Source organism: Equus przewalskii, chromosome 18 (assembly GCF_037783145.1).
Source record: "Equus przewalskii isolate Varuska chromosome 18, EquPr2, whole genome shotgun sequence".
In the NCBI taxonomy this organism is placed as follows: Eukaryota; Metazoa; Chordata; class Mammalia; order Perissodactyla; family Equidae; genus Equus; species Equus przewalskii.
Genome location: NC_091848.1, coordinates 10,422,026 through 10,439,797, shown reverse-complemented (window position 1 = coordinate 10,439,797; position 17,772 = coordinate 10,422,026). Strand labels below are relative to the sequence as shown.

At 41.1% G+C, this 17,772-nt stretch overlaps 1 protein-coding gene across 13 annotated transcripts in view; it reads left to right on the top strand.

The window, feature by feature from the left end:
* Positions 1-17,772, top strand: part of GOLIM4 (golgi integral membrane protein 4) — a 74,655-nt gene that overhangs the window by 35,101 nt on the left and 21,782 nt on the right. For 8 of the 13 annotated variants that reach the window (XM_070582318.1, XM_008531312.2, XM_070582315.1 and 5 more), the window contains exons 2-7: positions 7,803-7,877; positions 9,155-9,204; positions 10,742-10,795; positions 12,117-12,267; positions 15,989-16,071; positions 16,596-16,679. In XM_070582318.1, coding sequence (XP_070438419.1) covers positions 7,803-7,877; positions 9,155-9,204; positions 10,742-10,795; positions 12,117-12,267; positions 15,989-16,071; positions 16,596-16,679 — 497 coding nt within the window. The remainder of the gene's footprint in view (positions 1-7,802; positions 7,878-9,154; positions 9,205-10,741; positions 10,796-12,116; positions 12,268-15,988; positions 16,072-16,595; positions 16,680-17,772) is intronic. The other 5 variants (XM_070582320.1, XM_070582319.1, XM_070582317.1 and 2 more) reach the window with 1 other exon arrangement.

Genomic DNA, 17,772 nt, shown 5'->3' with positions numbered 1-17,772 from the left:
TGCATCAGTTTGGGGTGACCAGAAACCTAAGCCTCTTTCTCTCTTTTTCTGTCTCTCATGCGTCATTTCCTGAAATGCTATGATGCTGTCCTGCTGAAATCTGACTTCTAGGTAAGAAGAGTAGTACTAAACAGGGTCTATTTATATCCATCTAATTTGGGGATACCGTCTGCTTCTGTGAGTCCTTAAGTTTCCAGTATATATGCATGTATACTTCTACGTGTCGTTTTTGCTTTGTAGAGCACAGCGTTTTCATGGGACAGGAGGCTATTTTCCTGTCGGCTTGCAAAGGGATTCTGTGTGAAATCTGCGGGCTCGGCAAGTCATTATGTCATCCCAGCTCATCTAACCTTTGGTGACCTCTGATTGTCTTCTTACTGTTTTACCTGTCTTGGCCTCATCTCACAGCCTGAATTTATTGACTATAAGCTTTTTTAAGAGTCAGTTCTACACTTTAGTGTCTCCCAAGGTGCCTGGCACACTGCTGGGCTGTGATATAATATCTCTGAGCAGCTGAGAGAAGCATCCTTTCATGAGGGGTGAATAGATTTCATCTAATAATAAGAGTGATTACTAGTGGCTCACCACTTGAAAGAATGCCAAAAGAAGACTTGAATGAAGAAATATATCTTAAGTCAGCTAATATAATACGTGTTTGAACAAGCCAAATCTCAATTAGATAGTGTCATAAGGGAAAGCCTGCGTATAGTTTTATCCAAAATAGAAAAGGCAGTTAAGCACCAATTCAAATCATGGTTAAAATTTCCATTTAAACAGCTTCATAAACCGTGTGCATTAGCAAACTTAAAAATAGACTCTTGTGTGAACTATTATAGGAACTTTATTGTGCAGTAAAAAGAATACTTCAGTTGCTATGCAGTAGAAAAATACCTAATCAGACTGTCCTTTTTTCTCTCAGCATTCTGAAAGCTTCTACATTTCAGGGCTAAGATTTAACTAACACTAATCTTATGAGCCTGTACATCAACAGATAAATTTATATTTAATCTCTATTCTGTTACTGGCCTCTTCTCTGGGATGTGCGAGTTCCAATGATCCAACAAATGTGGAAATTCAGTTTAAAAGTGCTGGGACATAACGAATGGCAGGCAAATGAGGAAAAGAAGGAAATGTCTTCTAAATGTGCTCATTCACTTAACAACTATTACTGAATATCAGTAGATACTAGAGCTGGGGCATTGGGACTGATGTGGTAGTGAGGGTTTGGGTTGTAGAAGAGAAAGAAAAAGGAGACAGCCAATCTGAGCCTTCAATGCTCTTAGAGTTCATTCATTCATTCATTCATTATTTATTTATTGACTGCCTACAGTTCAGTGTACCGGAGATACAGTAGTGAAATAAAGCAAACCAGAAATTCTTGCTTTGACTGAGCTGGGATAGAAAGGCAATAAATAAAACAAGTGAAAAATACAGTAGCAAGTGTTGAGTGCTAAGGAGAAAAATAAAGTAGAAAAGGAGACTGGAAGTGTTGAGGGTGGGAAGCAGGTTGCAAGTTTAGATGGGCTGGCCAGGAAAGAGCTTGGCGAGAAGGCGTCTTTCTGGTCGGGATCTGAAGGCAGTGAGGGAGCTGGTCGTGCAGGTCTGGAGGAGGAGCGGTGGGGTGCAGGAGGAGGCGGGCTGAGGTGCGGAGGTGAAGGTGTGCCAGGCGTGCTCAGGGAATGACAAGGAGGCTGCGGTGGCTGGAGCGGGATGAACAATGGGGTGAGGCCTGGAGGACTTGGAGGTTTGCTCAGGGTGTGGAGGGAAGCTGTTGGAAGGTTTCGCCCCCAGGCCTGGAAGGTGAATATGTAATTTAGTAAAGGGAGCTAACCACAGGGAAAGGTTAATTAATAATTAAACTCAGCTATAAATGGTCAGGCAGACTGGAAAGGTTGAGGTGTACTGGGAGATGTGAAACTGGGGTGGAGTTGAGAAGTAAAAGCTGGACTTAACGGTTTAGTCGTCTGGGAGAGGTCGGAGTGAAGTCATGAAGATGGACGCGGAGCTCAGGAGACTGTCAACAGCGGCTGCTGAGACACTGAGGACAGAGCTTTAGGGGTGCCCTTCTCTCCAGTGTGGTCCTCAAAATGGCAATAGTTGTCCCCCTTCTTTTTTCTTTTATTTACTTGTTTTATGTGGGTTGTTTTCTATGGAAGGCTCCTGTATTCTTTCTCAGACTTCTTAGGAGGTAAAATTATGAAAGAAGGAAGGAGAGATGATTGGAAACTGCATCTGTGAGGTTGTCTTCATGTTACGTACCAACTCATTGTTCTCCAGAGCGGGGAGTGGGCAAGAGGCTGGCCTCCACCTGCTTCTGGCAGCTTAGAACCACCTCTGGAAACTGTTCCTAAAGACTATGAGAAATATCTATGATTTTAGGCCTAAAAGACAAAAACAAAACCAAACCTCAAAAGTGTTGTGTTCTGGGCACTGTATTGATTTCAATTTATTTTCCTTTTTTTATCTCTCTTGCTATCCTACTTGAAAATCTTCAGCCACAATTATCAAAAGCACAAATTTGTTCGTCTTAACTTTTATCATATGTAAAATGATAAAGGTACTTGGAAATCTTAATATTTTCGAAAGTTGAATTGTGTGCTTTCATACCAAGCCTCAGTTATTTGTGTTTTAAATAAAGATAAAACCTTATGTTATTGTCAGGCCTGAAAGCAAAATTTCATGGGCTGTTGCTTCTGCCAAAGAAACATTGCCCTCTCTTTGCTTAAGGTGTTAAAACACTGAGCAATGTTTTGTGTCTATTTTTAAGAGGGTTGCTTTCTAATTCTGAGTTGGAGCAGTTTGCCCTGAAATGTCATAGATATGTATTTTGCCCATAAGTGGATGTAAACAGCTAATTTCTCTTGTGACTTTCAGATGGAAATCAGAGTTAGAATGGAAAATTGCTGTAGGAAGCTGGCATGTTTTTAAACTCTTGAGTGCTTTAAGGGGAAATAAAACCTCTTTCCATTCTCAGCTGCATGGAAAATATTAAACTCTTTTTCGGTAAACAGAGGAGATGCTGAGTATTGTGGATTTTCATCTTTTTCTCATGAGGTCTTGTGATTCAAATCCTGTCCCCGTTGCAGGGTTATGTCCCTGTTGCAGTGTTACTCTGCGATAAAGATTTTGAATGCTGAGATTGAACCTTTATTTTTATACTTATTTTTCCTGAAACTTGTTTGGTGCTTTGCGAATATTCATTATAGACCTTTTCAGTTGCAGATGTTGTATCAGCATTAGTTCATCTTGACCGATGCCCTTGACTTCAGAGTATAAATAGAAAAATAGAGATAGGTGACAAGGATTGATTAGCAATCCTCCTGGTAGGCGAAACAGTAAACCTATCTAGATAAATCACTAGCTTAGAAGCCTGGAGAATGCATGTTTAAAGAATTAAGGGTAGCGTGAGTGTGTGCATCTGTGTTTAATTGATAGGGAAATTTTCTAGAAGAGCTACAAGGACATAGAGATTCTGTCTGGTCTGTTTACTGGCCTTGAGTTTTTATAAAAAATAATAGGCTTATGCGTTTTACTAAGCTGTTGGAATGATTATTTGCTTTCTCTTTTTTTAAGGAAAATTTTTTTAAGTAAAAGAAAACAGATGAATATTTTATTGCCTTTTTGAGCGTCTGTCTCTCTCTTTCTCATTACTTTGTTACTATTAGACTTTAATTGTAGGGTTGAAAGGGCTCGGGGAATCACCCAGTTCTTTGACACTTTTAAGCCATCACAGATAGGTGAAACAACATTTTAGTATTTTCTAGCATTTATTTTGTGCCAAGCACTGTTCTAAGTACTTGACATATATTAACTCGTTTAGCCCTGACATCCTCCCAAAGAGATGGCTACAGTCATTATCCCTGCAGACCGTGTGGGAAAGTGAAGTACAGAGAAGTTGAACAGCTCGCCCCGTAAGCAGCTGGTCTGGGATGCGAACCCAGACACCAGAGTGTGTGCTTTCCACCATTCTGTCACCACCCACCTCTTTCCCTCTCCCCTTCTCTTTAGGATTTCTAATTCCAAGGGTTAATTTTCACTCTCACTTTCCTTTCCCTAATAGGGTTTTCTCAGCATATAGTTTAAGGCTCCTTTTTGGCTTGTTTTCCTTTTTCTGAGCCTAATGAAGAAGAACACTTCTCCAACTTTCCATCAGCCACTGCCGCTCCATTCTTTCATCTTCCTCCTTGGTGATATTGTCCAACCCCAAACCATTTCTGCATTCTTAAGTTACATTACATCAGGACTAGAAGCTGGTCTATAATAATGGCTTGACCAGTTCTGAGTAAGATAATAGTATGATTACCTCATGGTTTCTATATATATCCTCTATTCCTGTTTACCACATCATTTTTTTCTACTACAATTGCGAAAATGCATTCTTGCCTTAGATCTTGCTATTGGTGATGCCGTTTTGTGTATTCATGAATATGTCTTAGATTTCCCAAGACCTTGGAATTTTGACTATAATCCACAGCCATGTTTGCCTCTTTGTGGACATCATATGGCGTCTATTCAGGTTATCTGTGAAAGTTTATAACTGTGATCTCCTGGCTCTTGAGACACACTGCTATTAATATATTAATATGTCGAATGTGTAAATTCGCATTGAGGACAAAACTGTCAAAGACAGTGTGTCATTCAGTTTGATAAATGGGTACTTTGGACCAGTTGTGGCACATTGTCTTCCTGACTGAATCACAGAGAAGAGACTAAAGAAGGGAGCACCATCTCCCGCCCTCCCACACACCATCGCCCACTCTCCCTCTCTCTTTGGTGTAATCCAGCAGACCCTCCACTCTTAGTGAAGATGAATCCATGCTGACGAGTTTTATGGTTCCTAAACCAAAGATAATCATTACCTCATTACTGAGTACCGCACAACATTGAGTTTGCAACAGTGACTTTACAGTGATTCTGCTATATTTTACTAAGTAAAGAAGAATTTCACAGGATTGTAATTTGTAAATGCAGCCTTTCCCCTCTGTGCTTACCCTTCCACGCTAATGTTTAACACTTAGAGTCTGAGGTGGCTGGGGATGGGTGATGAGCAGTCCTCTTGTGTAGGTCTTCCTGACGTGTGTGTGTGTGTATGTGTGTGTGTTTTATCATGGGTGTTGCTAGGCTGGAATTGTTTCCCCCTAATGAGCCTGACCTCTGCAGGAGCCCCCAACTTGGACTCCCGCTGCCACTTCAGTTCCATTGGAACATGATGGTGATGACTCTGCTGGTTCCTTTCTTGGAAAGTGAAGCACATGCTTGCTGCAGTCGTCTATAATGTGTCCAGTTCCTGCAGCAAGATTCCCTTTTAACTGGCATGTTTACGTTCCTGGGGCCCTCCACCCAGAACACGGGACCTTTGGCCGGTGGACTGGAGATGAGGGAGTGTGTTTTCTCCCAGCTGGGGAGCTCAGGTGGTCCTATAGCCTTCTGTCCCTGCCTCTGTTATGTCCTGACAGCGTTGTAATTTAGCTGTTTCCTGTACGTTTCCCCGACCTGCCTGAAATTCCCAGAGACGGAGCCACAGTTCAGGGCTTGGCATGGTGACGTTCTGTAGCGCTAATCCTTGTTTTTGCTGCCGTGTTGCAATCATCATTCAAGATGGTACTGATAGTACCAATCCAAGGAACCTCTTGGTTTGAACAGGCTTTTAGAAATTGGCTCAGTGACTTATATACCGTACATGTATATGTTTTAAAAAATGTGATTTCTCAACAATGGACTGGAACTAAGCTTTTTGGAAAACAGCTACGTTTAGTCCAATTTCACACCTCATTGCCTTTGTCCCTGTGGTGTCTTCCAAGAGTGACTTTCTCCTCTGGTGCCCCTGTCTACCAAGTTGGTCTTTTCACTCTCAAAACCAGCCAGGAGATCACCACCTCTGAGAGGTCTTCCTTCACCCCTCTCCCATCCAGAGCTCTCTCCCGTGTTAGACTTGAGCTTCTTGAGGCCAAGGCCCACGTCTATCTATTTTGCATTTCTACTCGTAATACGGTGCCAAGAACATAGCAGGGGCTCAATAACTAGAGTTGTACTGGATTCCTTTATAATAATAGCAGTCGGGGGAAAGAGGTCATCTGGCGCATAGAATAGGAACCCAGGTGGAGAAGGGGAATGGGGCAGGGATTATTGCAATGACTAGTAGGGGGGTGAGGATGAGGGAAGAGATGAGATTGCGGCAGCTATGCCATTAGGGGACAACACCATATCGGTTTGGGTGGTGGCAGACATTCTAGGAGTTGTGGACAGAGATGATAGCAGAGGTGTGAGCAGAGGTAGGGGCTGTGGTAGTCATAGATGGAGCCCTGGGAATGGGTTTATATGGGACAAGAAGATGAGAGATGCAGTGTAGGGAGAAGGTGGAAGACCCAGGAGATGATGGCTGTGTTGGAAGGAGGACAGCAGTGGCAGTGGGGAAAGGATGAGAGGAAGGACCTTCAGCAGCAAGAGATTGTAGCAGGTGTAGGGAGGGGAACTGCTGTGACCATGGCGACTTTGGACGACCATGGGGGGATTTGTGTGCTCAGTCCGTGATTGATGATGAAATTGTATCTTAGGCAGTCGTGGGAAGCTGGAGACTGGTAAAAGAACCAAATGACTTTGACAGATTTGGTTTAGTTTGCCAGGGAATGAGATCATATGTGACCATAATGTTGAACCAACAGGATTCAAAGGGTCCATCAGAAATCTGCTTTATCCTCTTCTCCTCTCCTCTCCTTGCCTATTCAATCCATTCTGTGGGGCTGGGTTTTCTGTCCCTGGATGAAATCTAAGACACACTTGGTTGGTTCTTGGCTTCTCTCAGATTAAAAAAAAAAACCTTTCAATAGCTTTTATTCATAAACACAGTCTCAGTTTAGTAAGTATCATGTCTGGTCTAGTCCGGTGTAATCGGTACTTTATTCGTTAAAGGTGAACCTTCCCCTCTCTTGCAGCCTCCCTTTGCTGTAGATGTGGAGCCTGTAGTGGGGAAGAGAGTTCTGATAGGCTTCCTCTCCCTGCTTGCCGCCAACACATCTGCTCTTCCTCCTCGACTCGCCAGGTGACTCCGGCTGCTTCCGGGTAGACTGGCTAGGTAGGGATGGTGACGTGCAGGGAGGTCTCACACAGTGACAGCAGTTTGCCTTGTTTCTGCTGGCCAAGGCAGATGTAAACCTGACTTGTTCTTCTCTGGGCACTTGTATAGGTTCTTTGGAGAGTCCCTCCCTCCTTCATTTCCGAGGCGCTCTCACGTGTGTTTTCCTTGACACACGGGAGTGCACCCTACCTCTTTCATCCCAGTGGTACACTACGGAGGTTTCCTCACTGGTCCAGGCAGCCTTAACTCAGATTCATATCATGTCGACTTGGCAGTACGTGTGGGGTATCAGTATGGAAACAACGTGTAGGCTTTAGAAAATGTTCTTCTCGTGCCTAATAGAGAGGTGGAAGTTGGCAGTATAGATGTGGGGTAGATGCTGTGCCAGTGGTGGTTGAAGTCATGAGCGTGGACACGGTTGCCCAGGGAGAGACGTGGAACCTCACAGAGACGCTTGAGTTTAAGAAGCAGCAGATGGAAAAGGAGCTGGCAGAGAAGGTGGACGCCTTTTCTGGAGTCTTGGTTCTATAGAGGGGCAGACTCCATAGGAGTCAGTGCAAAATGATGTCTGTTATTGCGTCTGTTTTTTACTGAATGTGGAACTTACAATACATCCGTTTTTATTTTGATTGTGAGAAGACCTTAAACTGTTTTCCTCTTACTTTGAAAATTTTACTTGAGAATTTCTAATTCTTTGAAGACAAATTTTAACTCTTTTGTTTTACAGTTGTGTATGAACACAGATCAAGATTAGAGAAATCCTTGCAAAAGGAAAGACTTGAACATAAGAAAGCAAAGGAAGGTAAATAAATAATATGATTGTGTTCTGTGTTTTTGCTGTGTCTTCACTGAAGCATCATGTATTTGCTTTACTGTTTTTTTGCTGAGAAATCTTTCAAATCAACCCAAAGTCAGTTTTATAAGTGGATAGAGAAAGAGATGTTAAGGATTATGCTCTGCACCATGCAATAAAATAATTCCTGCTCAAGATGGCATTCAGAATCTTTAATTCAGTTTGTGCCGCCTTGAGATACTTATATTGTATCTACATATTGCTTCAGAAATAAAAGCTTTTCATCTGAAGCTCACACACATGTTACTCATACCTGGAACTTCTGACCACAGATATCTAGAAAGTAGCAGCAGTACATTGTTCAGAATATGACAGATTTTGTATATATACATGCACATACATGTACACACACTCACATTTATAATATAATGAATTGATCACATTGTATAGTGTCTTTTAAGTTATGCACTTGTTTTTTTCTTGGGAAGCCTTTTTTTGGCACAGCCAATTGGTTCAGTTTGAAAAATTAACATGTAGCACAGGTATTAGGCAATGCTATTGATTTTTATTGGAATTTTTCTATAAAGCATAGGCTTTATACAGCTCGTGATTTGAAATCATCAGCATTCTTATTTATTCGTCATGTTTTCTGATAAATCTTAAGATTTCAGGTCGGTGTTCTGTCTGATTACCCTGGTATGGGGTAGGAGGAGGGGGAGCAGGGAGGGCAGTATGGTTAGGATGTCATACTGACCCTCGAATGAAGCCTGTGTGGGGAGTAGAAGTTTACTGTCATAAAAATGCTTCAACAGGATTTGGGTTTTCGTATCTTGAAATGCAGAGTGATTTTACAGGGCCATCTAGTGGATAGTAAAGCTTTAAGAGCATTGAAGGTGGTTTCCACGGCTTGATGCGTCTTTCCAGGTCCTGCGTGATTTTCGTGTGCCATCTAGTGGATAGCAATAAGTCGTGTCTGTCTTTAGGTGTGCTTCATGGTTTTTTCTCCTTAATTTCAAGGAGAGTGAGTCATAGAGTGCACATTCTCAATGCACTTTTAATCAACTAGTTGATTAAGATTTACAGCTTTAAGGTAAAGAGGAGAATTATACAATAGTTTTTTAAAGCATTAAGAGGCAAAATAAAGTATGTAAGGCACCAAGTAGATTCTTTTAAACCTAAAACATTTTTTAGAAGTCTGAGTAAAGTTTGCCTTTATTCTTTTAGATGTTTAAAAATTCCACAGTGAATTAACTCACCATCTATTTTCTTCATTTGGTGTTTTCTAGATTTTCTTGTTTATAAATTAGAAGCACAAGAAACACTAAATAAAGGAAGGGTAAGTTTTTTTTTCTTAATTTTTTAAATGAAACTTAAAGGAGAGGGAAATGTAATAGAAAAATCTTTTACTCTGTTGATCATTAGGATTGTAGGGCTAAAATACGCTTTTCTTTTTTACTGCCAAAAAATTCCAAGAAGAAGACCTCAAAGATTGTTCTTTTAAAGATTACCTTTACTTATCATGTTATTGATGATAGTGATACATTAGGAATGGCCTTATTAATGTTCAACAGTAAAGAGAAGATTATTTTTATCCACTTATTTGTTCATTTGTTTAGTCTCTCTTTTCTATAGACTGCAATATTTTTTTAGTTTGTTACTGTGTAGTCTGACACAGTCCCTGGCTTAGAGTCCACATTCAAAAACATTTGTGGAATGAATGAATAAATAGATGATATTTGCATTTAAAAAATTTTTTAAAGTCCAAATTAACTGGAGAAAAACAAGTCGTTCTTTTACTCTAAGAGAAAGAATATAAGCATGAGTTGAATAAAACACTGGCATTTTGGGTATTAAAACTGAAAAGAGTCAGTTCCTTGGGCGCCGGGAGGCCCTCAGCCAGCTCTCAACTCTTACTTGCTTTTACAAGCCCTAATCAAACTGTGTGCAGCCTGGTGTGCATTTTATAATGTAATTTTCCTATAAATTAAAATAGTAAAGCAATAAAGTGGTAAAGCAAAAATGCAGTTCATTTTAGAAGTTGTAAAAATTTGGAAAAAAGATATGATTGAGAGTGTCCTTGTGCTGGCGGTGGGGTAGAGCGAGGATTGTGGCCCGTAAGGTAGAGCAAGGCAGCCTGGGGAGAGAACCTCCGGGCATCCTTTGTACTGGTTATGGCTGCCCAGGCCTGTGGCAAGGTGTGAGGTCCACGGGTGAAGATGCTCCTCCGGGCAACAAAGATGTGCTACGGGGACATGGAGGTCGGCTTAGGCTTAAGTTCAAGCTTCAGTCCTGGCTCTGCTACTAAAGGAAATGTTTGCCCCTGGCCCCTTCCTTATCAAACTGTTTCAGTTTCTCACTCTGTGCAGTGGAGTCTTACTGAGGTAAAGTAATGTATGTAGAATTTCTTACCCACTGAAGCTCAGGGAAGGAAAGCGCCTTTTTTCTCCCTCCTTTAAGCCATGCTAGGCTTGTGAGGCCTGGTCCTAGCTGGTTCACGCCCTCGTCCCCTTGGAGCACAATGTCTTAGCCGTATGCGGTGACTGTCTCAGGACAAGCTCCTCGTGCGTCTGGGCCTCGGTTCTCAGTAGGAGAATGGAAGTCAGTCATCTCCACCGGCCCTGTCAAGCTCTTTTTTGTGATTCGATGTCCTGCTTTTTCATTACTAAAATCTAGCAAACTTAAGGGAATGTTAAAACCTCACTTCAGCTATTCTATAAAGAGATGGCCTCAGAGACATCCTGGTTCAAACGTGGAATTCATTTTAGTTACACAAGCGAAATGAAAGAATTCTTCTCTTAAGAGCTTTAAGCTGTGTTTAGCAAAAGGCACAGATTTTTCATCTTTGTCTTAACTATTTTCTTTTTGATTTACAGCAAGATTCCAATAGTAGATACAGTGCATTGAATGTGCAACATCAGATGTTGAAAGTGAGTAATTTAAAGTTGTTCTTCATGAATGAATGGAAGGCTAACTAGCTTAAGTGATTAAGGAAAGTTTGCAGAAAGTTGATTTGTATTGTAATAATGTATATTAAAGTCATATTTGGCTAAAAACGATGTATAGTTGTAATGCCCTATCATATACATCACCCAATTACAAAGAACATATTTACCTTATCACATTTTCTTATAAATCAGACTCCCTGGTCAATGAATTTTTAATGTTGTTCCTCTCTTTATCCTTTAAGGCTTTTTGTTTGTTTAATTTCTCATGGTTGTTTTCCTTAGATATTTTGTTTTCCCTTAGACACACTGGAGGCAGTAGAACTATTAAAATGCTTCCTTCGTGTTACTAATATTTAATGCGTCCTTTTACCGACCACAGGAAGGCAATTTATATTTAAAGATTCTCCTTCCTTGGTTCTTGGGTAAAACCCATTATTGTGTGTCAGGAAGACTAAAAAAAATAGAGAGAAAGAAAGAGATTCCTTGATTCTGTGAAGCTGGAGGAGATGAGCAGCTGCCATTATGCATTCTGCGCTGCAGGAAGCCCGGGCGGTGATCTCCACCCCAGCACCCAGCTTGGTGTTGGGATTGCCTTTCCTCCTGTAGCAGTGGGGCGTGTGCTTTTTATTGAAACCAGAACGTTTCCTATTATCAAGAAAGCCATACGTGAATTAGAGTAGACCATCCTCTCACAGCAAGCATTTAGAGACTGGGAAATTTATCTAGATTGTGATGACAGCATGGTATTATAATCAGGAGTGAGATAAATAAGAATCATTCTATAAACAATAAATTTATTACTTCCCCAAAAGAGAAAAGAGTCTTTTTCTTTCTTCTCCTTTAAACCAGGTTACCAGGAAGGCTGGAAATCAAAGAAGGAAGATCAGAAACGTTGCTGGGCAAACATAGATTGAAAGAGGAAGTCTGGACCCCCCCGGGGAGGGATAATTGTTCCATTAGCCTTACTTTTTTCCGCAGTAATTTGAGTCCCTGGGAATTTCCCCCAGTCCCTCTCCTTTCTATCTGTCATGCGAACTTCTAACTTCTGCTTGTTCACATTAATGTTAAACATTAAGGAGAAAATTCTCTTTGGCTGTGATCTCAAACTATTCATTTGGAATGTGAGGGAAATGGAAGGGAGCTGCACAAATTAAAAGCGACCAGAGGAAAACGAAGCCTTCTTCACTTCTTCACTTCTTCACTGGTTCTTACTTTCTTGCAAGAGAAAGGTTATGCTGTCAAGAAATAGACTCAAATGGAATTTAGAGACTGTCCATGTCTGCTCAAGTTTTCATCTTTGCAGAGTCAACATGAGGAGCTAAAGAAACAGCACAGTGACTTGGAAGAGGAACATCGCAAACAAGGAGAAGACTTCAGTCGGACATTCAATGACCATAAACAGAAATACCTGCAGCTGCAGCAAGAGAAAGAACAGGAGCTTTCTAAGCTAAAAGGTATTTGGAAATCTAATTAGCCAGTTTATATGGAAATAAGTGCTCACATTAACATTTCAATGGAACAGTAGACTTTTTGTTGTATTTTGATTTTTGCATGGTGACTGATGTACATTTATCATGTGGTCCTTTACCAGCCACTTACTTCTTTGTAACATTTCATATCTGTCCTGATCTCTGGGTTTGTTTAGGGAATCAGAATAGAATACTTAGTGTTTCTCAACAGGGCACACTGGCCGTGATGGGCAAGACAGGGCTCTTTATGTGTGTTGCAAGAACAATTTAGCATCTCTCACCCCTACCCACAAAATGCCATCAGTGCTCCCCTGTCATTGTGATGACTGAAAATTGCCCCATGCATTTCTAGATCTCCAAAGGGGCAAGAAGACCCCCTGTTGATTGCTAATAGTAGCTTCAGAAAGCCCAGGCTCCCAAGTCAGGCTGTCCTGGTGAATCTTGGCCTCTTCACTTACTGGTTATATGACCATAGGCACATTGTGTGGTCACTGCAGGCTTCATTACCCTCATCTGTGAAGCTGGGAAAGTCATAAAAAGTATCAACCTCGTAGGGTTGGTGTGAGGATTAAATAATTTATGTAAGCACCTAGAACAGTTTCTGGTACATGGTAAACCTTCAGTATACACTAACTGCCGTCCGTATCAGCAGCAGTTATTTTCATAGTAATATGGATCAAAATGCATCACTTCTCTGAGTAGATGTGAGTTCTGGAAAAGAGAAACAGCGTATTCTACAATCACCTGTTCAGGTGCTAAGTAAGTTTAAAGTGTGAAAATTGCTTTAAAAAGGCACGTGGTGCTGGGAAAAACAATAGTGAAATCTGAGTAAGGTCTGTAGTCTAGTAAATTGTACTCTGCCAAACAATTTCTTGGTTTTATGTGAGGTGTCATCACAGAAGGAAGCTGGGTGATCTCTCTGTACTTTTTCTTGCAATGTTCTATCTATAAGTATTTCAAAATAATAGGTTACCAAAAAAAGGCACATGGGAGTTAAGTAGCCATTAAGGCGGTTTGCAAAGGGTTGAGGTGGCCTTGATTGAGTTGGTCCAGGTGTCCTCAGATGATATCCAAGAGATGTGGACATGTGGGGTCTTGGCTTCTTGGTGATGCGCCAGGTGGTGAGGGGTCATTGAAGAAACAAACAGAGAAAGGAAGAAAGACTGAACACGGAAGGTCCTCACAGAGGCGGTGTAAAGGAGGAAAGGTCTCCAGCATCAGGGAGCACTTGCCGGGCCTGTGGAAAGCTCTGCTGTGGGTGGTGAGGGAGGAGACACTGGCCTTATTGGATTCACTGTTTAGCATCTGCAAACCTGACCTAAGCTGAGTAAATACATTCAATTATACTGATACCAAGTAGATTTGTTAAGGAATGAGAAAGAAAATTTTCTAGATATCTGAACTCTGCATGGCATACTTTACATAGTTTAGTTCATTTAATTTTAGCAATAGCCCTGAAAGTCATGTTTACTCTATATTTACTCCTTTCTTTAAAACAAAGTCCATGTATAATAAAATTTTAACAAGAAATCAGAACCACAGAAAATAGGGGGACACATGTATGTGAGTTCTGCGTAGTGAGATAATCCAATCTTGTAACTTGGTCTGAACTTCCTGGCACCCAGGACAAAAGAGGAAATAGAGTAAGTTATAGGGCTCTTGTTATCAGAAAGAGAGAATATACTAGTATCATGGGGGGTGAGGGAGAGACAGAGAGAGAGACAGAGACAGAGAGTAAAAGAGAGCGAGAAAGAGAACAGTATTTCTGGTACCAGTTAATTTTTGGAAAGCATTTCTCAGACCTGAAACAACAGAGTATGACAGTGCTTTTGATGACACTTTCATAAGCAGTTTTCACATCAGCACTTTTTTGATTATGGTCCTTGATAAAAGCTTAGGATAGTAAGCGATAGCATATTGTGAAAGATGCAGGTCAGTAGTGCAAACTGTAAGGTGTGTAGTCTAAGTAGTCTGTGGTGGTTGCATGTGATATGAGGAGAGAATTTAGAATTTAGACTATGTCTAGCGATGAGCTGATAGCATAGAAGCTTACCTAATTATCCTTTCCATTATTGTTATAAAAATAGCTGACACTCAACAAATGTTTACCATGTGCCAGTACTCGGTGAAACTCCTCATGCTATCTTATTTCATTCTCATAACAACCTGTAAGGTAGACCTTATGTTTAGCCTAATTTAACAAATGAAGAAATTGAGTCCTACTAAAGTTAAATAACTTGCTCAAGGTAACACAGCAAAGGCACGGGAGCCACTGCTGATAAGTTTATAATCTGAAATCCATTTAAAAGCTAGCAAAGTTTGTGTATTTCAGGTGTGTGTGTGTCTCTGTCTGTCTGTCTGTCTGTCTGTCTAGACTGAAGCCCCATGCAACCAACAGCACACTTACCGTCCTCTTGGATTGGCAGCGGCATCCTGTTTTGACCTTTGAGAAAATCCATCATTACATGCCGGTGGACACTGGCCACATTTCCCATCTTGCTCTAGATCTCTCCCCTAAACCCATGACCAATCCAATGCCCAGGGATCAGGCAGGGACTAAAAAGGAGTGAAAGGGACGGAAAATACAGTGAGAGATGGTGCCTGGCACTTTCCTTCAGCGCCGAGTGCCACGCTGGAGAGGTAGGATTTCGTCTGCAGAGGGCAATGCCACTCAGAGACGGTTTGCCCAGCGCAGGCAAGGCTTACCCCTGCCATCTCAGCATCCCCTTTCATTCTCGAAAGTACCTCCCATTGAAAAAATGAATCACAGTGTCACCCTGCCACCAGGCAGCTTCTGCTGAGTGTTGTCACAGAGAATTGGCCTTGTGTTACCAGACCCAGATTCCTGATTTTTAAATGGTGACAACTATTCAAATGTGGAAGACGCTGTCTAAGCCAACACTGCAGGGGCAAAAAAAAAATGTTTGTGATTTGGATTCAGCCCAACAGCTGCCAGTTCATAACATCTAATGTCCAGATACAGGGAGTGTGAGAAAATTACCAAGAGGGTCATAGAGATGCGTCCCAAATCTTTAAGTCACTGAGGCTGTTCCCCGAACAGGAGTGTGTGAGGGTGGGGAAATTCTGGGACGTGGCTCTGACTGCTGCAGTCTTACTGGTAGTCCTGGAAAGAACTGGCCTGTAGCTATTGGAGGGAGAATTCGGATCCATCAAGAACTCAATGGTAGGAGAAAGAAAATATATTTATAACTTTTCAACAGGTAAGTGGGGTTTTACTCTCTTGTTTTATTTCTTTGAGTTGCCTTCATAATTGAAATACCTTTTGGGGTCTGTGGAAATTATTCATGCCATAAAAAACAGAGTTTGTACTTCTTGATAACTTAAATTTGTAAAGAGACTCAAATCTTAGACCACCCCTGCCCATTACATTTTATTCCTGAGGATTTGCTTTATTAGCAGATATTTCATTTTTAACTCCTGAGCAATTAAAAATCCTTAACTTCTTCTCCATTGTGTAGTTTGTTTAAAAGTATTTAAACTACTGAACCAGATTGTATTGTGATGTCCAGCCCAATCCAGACCACATCCCAAAATGATACAGTTTCTGTTGATTTGGAATATTATACTGTCAAAGTTCAAAACAAATCCTAAAACAAGTTGTGTGAAGCTGTGGATATGAAAACAGTGGACTCAAAAAACTGAAAAGCTCAAGGCTTTATGCGTGATTTTTCTTGTTCTAAAATAGAAACCGTGTACAATTTGAGAGAAGAGAATAGACAGCTAAGGAAAGCGCACCAGGACATGCACACGCAGCTCCAAGACGTCAAGGTAAAGAAAAACTGAGCTTCTGACTCTGTGCTGTTTGCCTACTGAACTTTGTAGAATGGCTGTAAAAGTCACTTCCCAACTGACCTGCTTTCCTAATCCACGTTATCATTTTGGGCTTTGCATAGACTGGAATCCGCCCAATACTTCTACCACGTCTGCATCGTAAGCCAAAAGATGATCTGAAAATCCAAACATGTTCATTAGTACAGAAATGATTCTTTTGCTAGGTGGCTGCATTTTCATAAGCTTTTTATTTACAAAGGTTTATTAGTGAGGAAATATTTTTTCTTTTTGTTTCGATTTCATTGTACATGATTATGATATTCGGGTAGCACGTTTTAGATTTTGGAATACTACATTAATCATAGTCTGTTCTCTACAAAGACTTTTAAACTTAATCAGTGCTGCCAAAACCACAACAGAGAAACACGCAAGCGCTGTGTGGGTGCTCACACCACTGTCAGCCAAAGTGGGATTTGTCTTCGAATGTTAAAACTCAATGTGTAAAATTCTTTTTCGTGTAGCAACAGCATAAGAATTTACTCTCCGAGCATGAGCAGCTTGTAGTGACTTTGGAAGACCACAAGAGTGCGCTGGCTGCTGCGCAGGTTAGAAGGGTCGCAGCCTCTGGGTTCTTTGTAAAGTCTGCTTTAACATTTCTGAATTCCTTTCTGCATGTAGCCTCTCACCACCCAACCTTCGGTGGGTTTCTTCGGACAGCGCTATCCTGATCCTGAGCATCGTGCATGCTTTCAGAATTCAATCAAGGGAATATTAAATAACCTTCCGTTGTTTTTTGCACTAGTAGTTGGCTGCGTATGACCATTTCTACCTTCCATCAGCCCCTACATGCAGTAGATTAATACTTGTTTAAATCATAGAAATTATCCTATAAATATGGTCTTTGGCCACTCTCTGACCTCTGTTGACTCCTGCTATATGATCTATGGGATTTTATGATGCCAGCAACCTAAGCAAATCATTGTCAGACTTTCTCTTCCGCCCCTCCTGCCCTTGCTCCCAGCATCGCAGCCCACACACACTCCTTTTGGGACTAGGCTCATGTGCTGTTGGTCGAATTACAGAAAATAAGAAAAGATCTCACGTCAATAAAGAACAAAAAATGAGAATTATAAGCTCCATTTGTTCAAAGCCTAGAACAGTCCCTGGCACAAGGCAGGCCCTCAGCAGATATTTACTGAATGAACAAACGATCAAACACAAGTGTTGGGGAGCTAATTACAGCAATATCATGCTGAGTGTTGTCCTGCTTTCTAGCGGAAGCAAAGAAATGGAAATGGTGGGCTTAGTCACTGTCTTCTTAGCCACTAGTCTTCACTTTTCTTCTCTTGGAAGAATTCAGAGGGAAGGGCAAAGGAAAACCAACTTTATCTGTACTTAGCAGGAGACCAACTATTATTTTTTGTTGTTATAAAATTATTCAAAGTGTCATATGCTGGGCCCTGACCCATCTCACAGGCTGTGGCATCTGGGTTTGGGGGACCCCATTTCAAGGTTGTCATTGATGGGGTGTCTCCCTACAAAACTGCAGCTGTGTGGTGATTTTTTACATGGGTGTAAATCAAGTTGACTTTAGAGGAGATGATTTCATTCAAAACTTTATAAAATTTTTGTCAAGTATTATTATTTTTATATGAGGCTATTTTCCATACTGAAAAATGTGACAAACCAATTGAATAC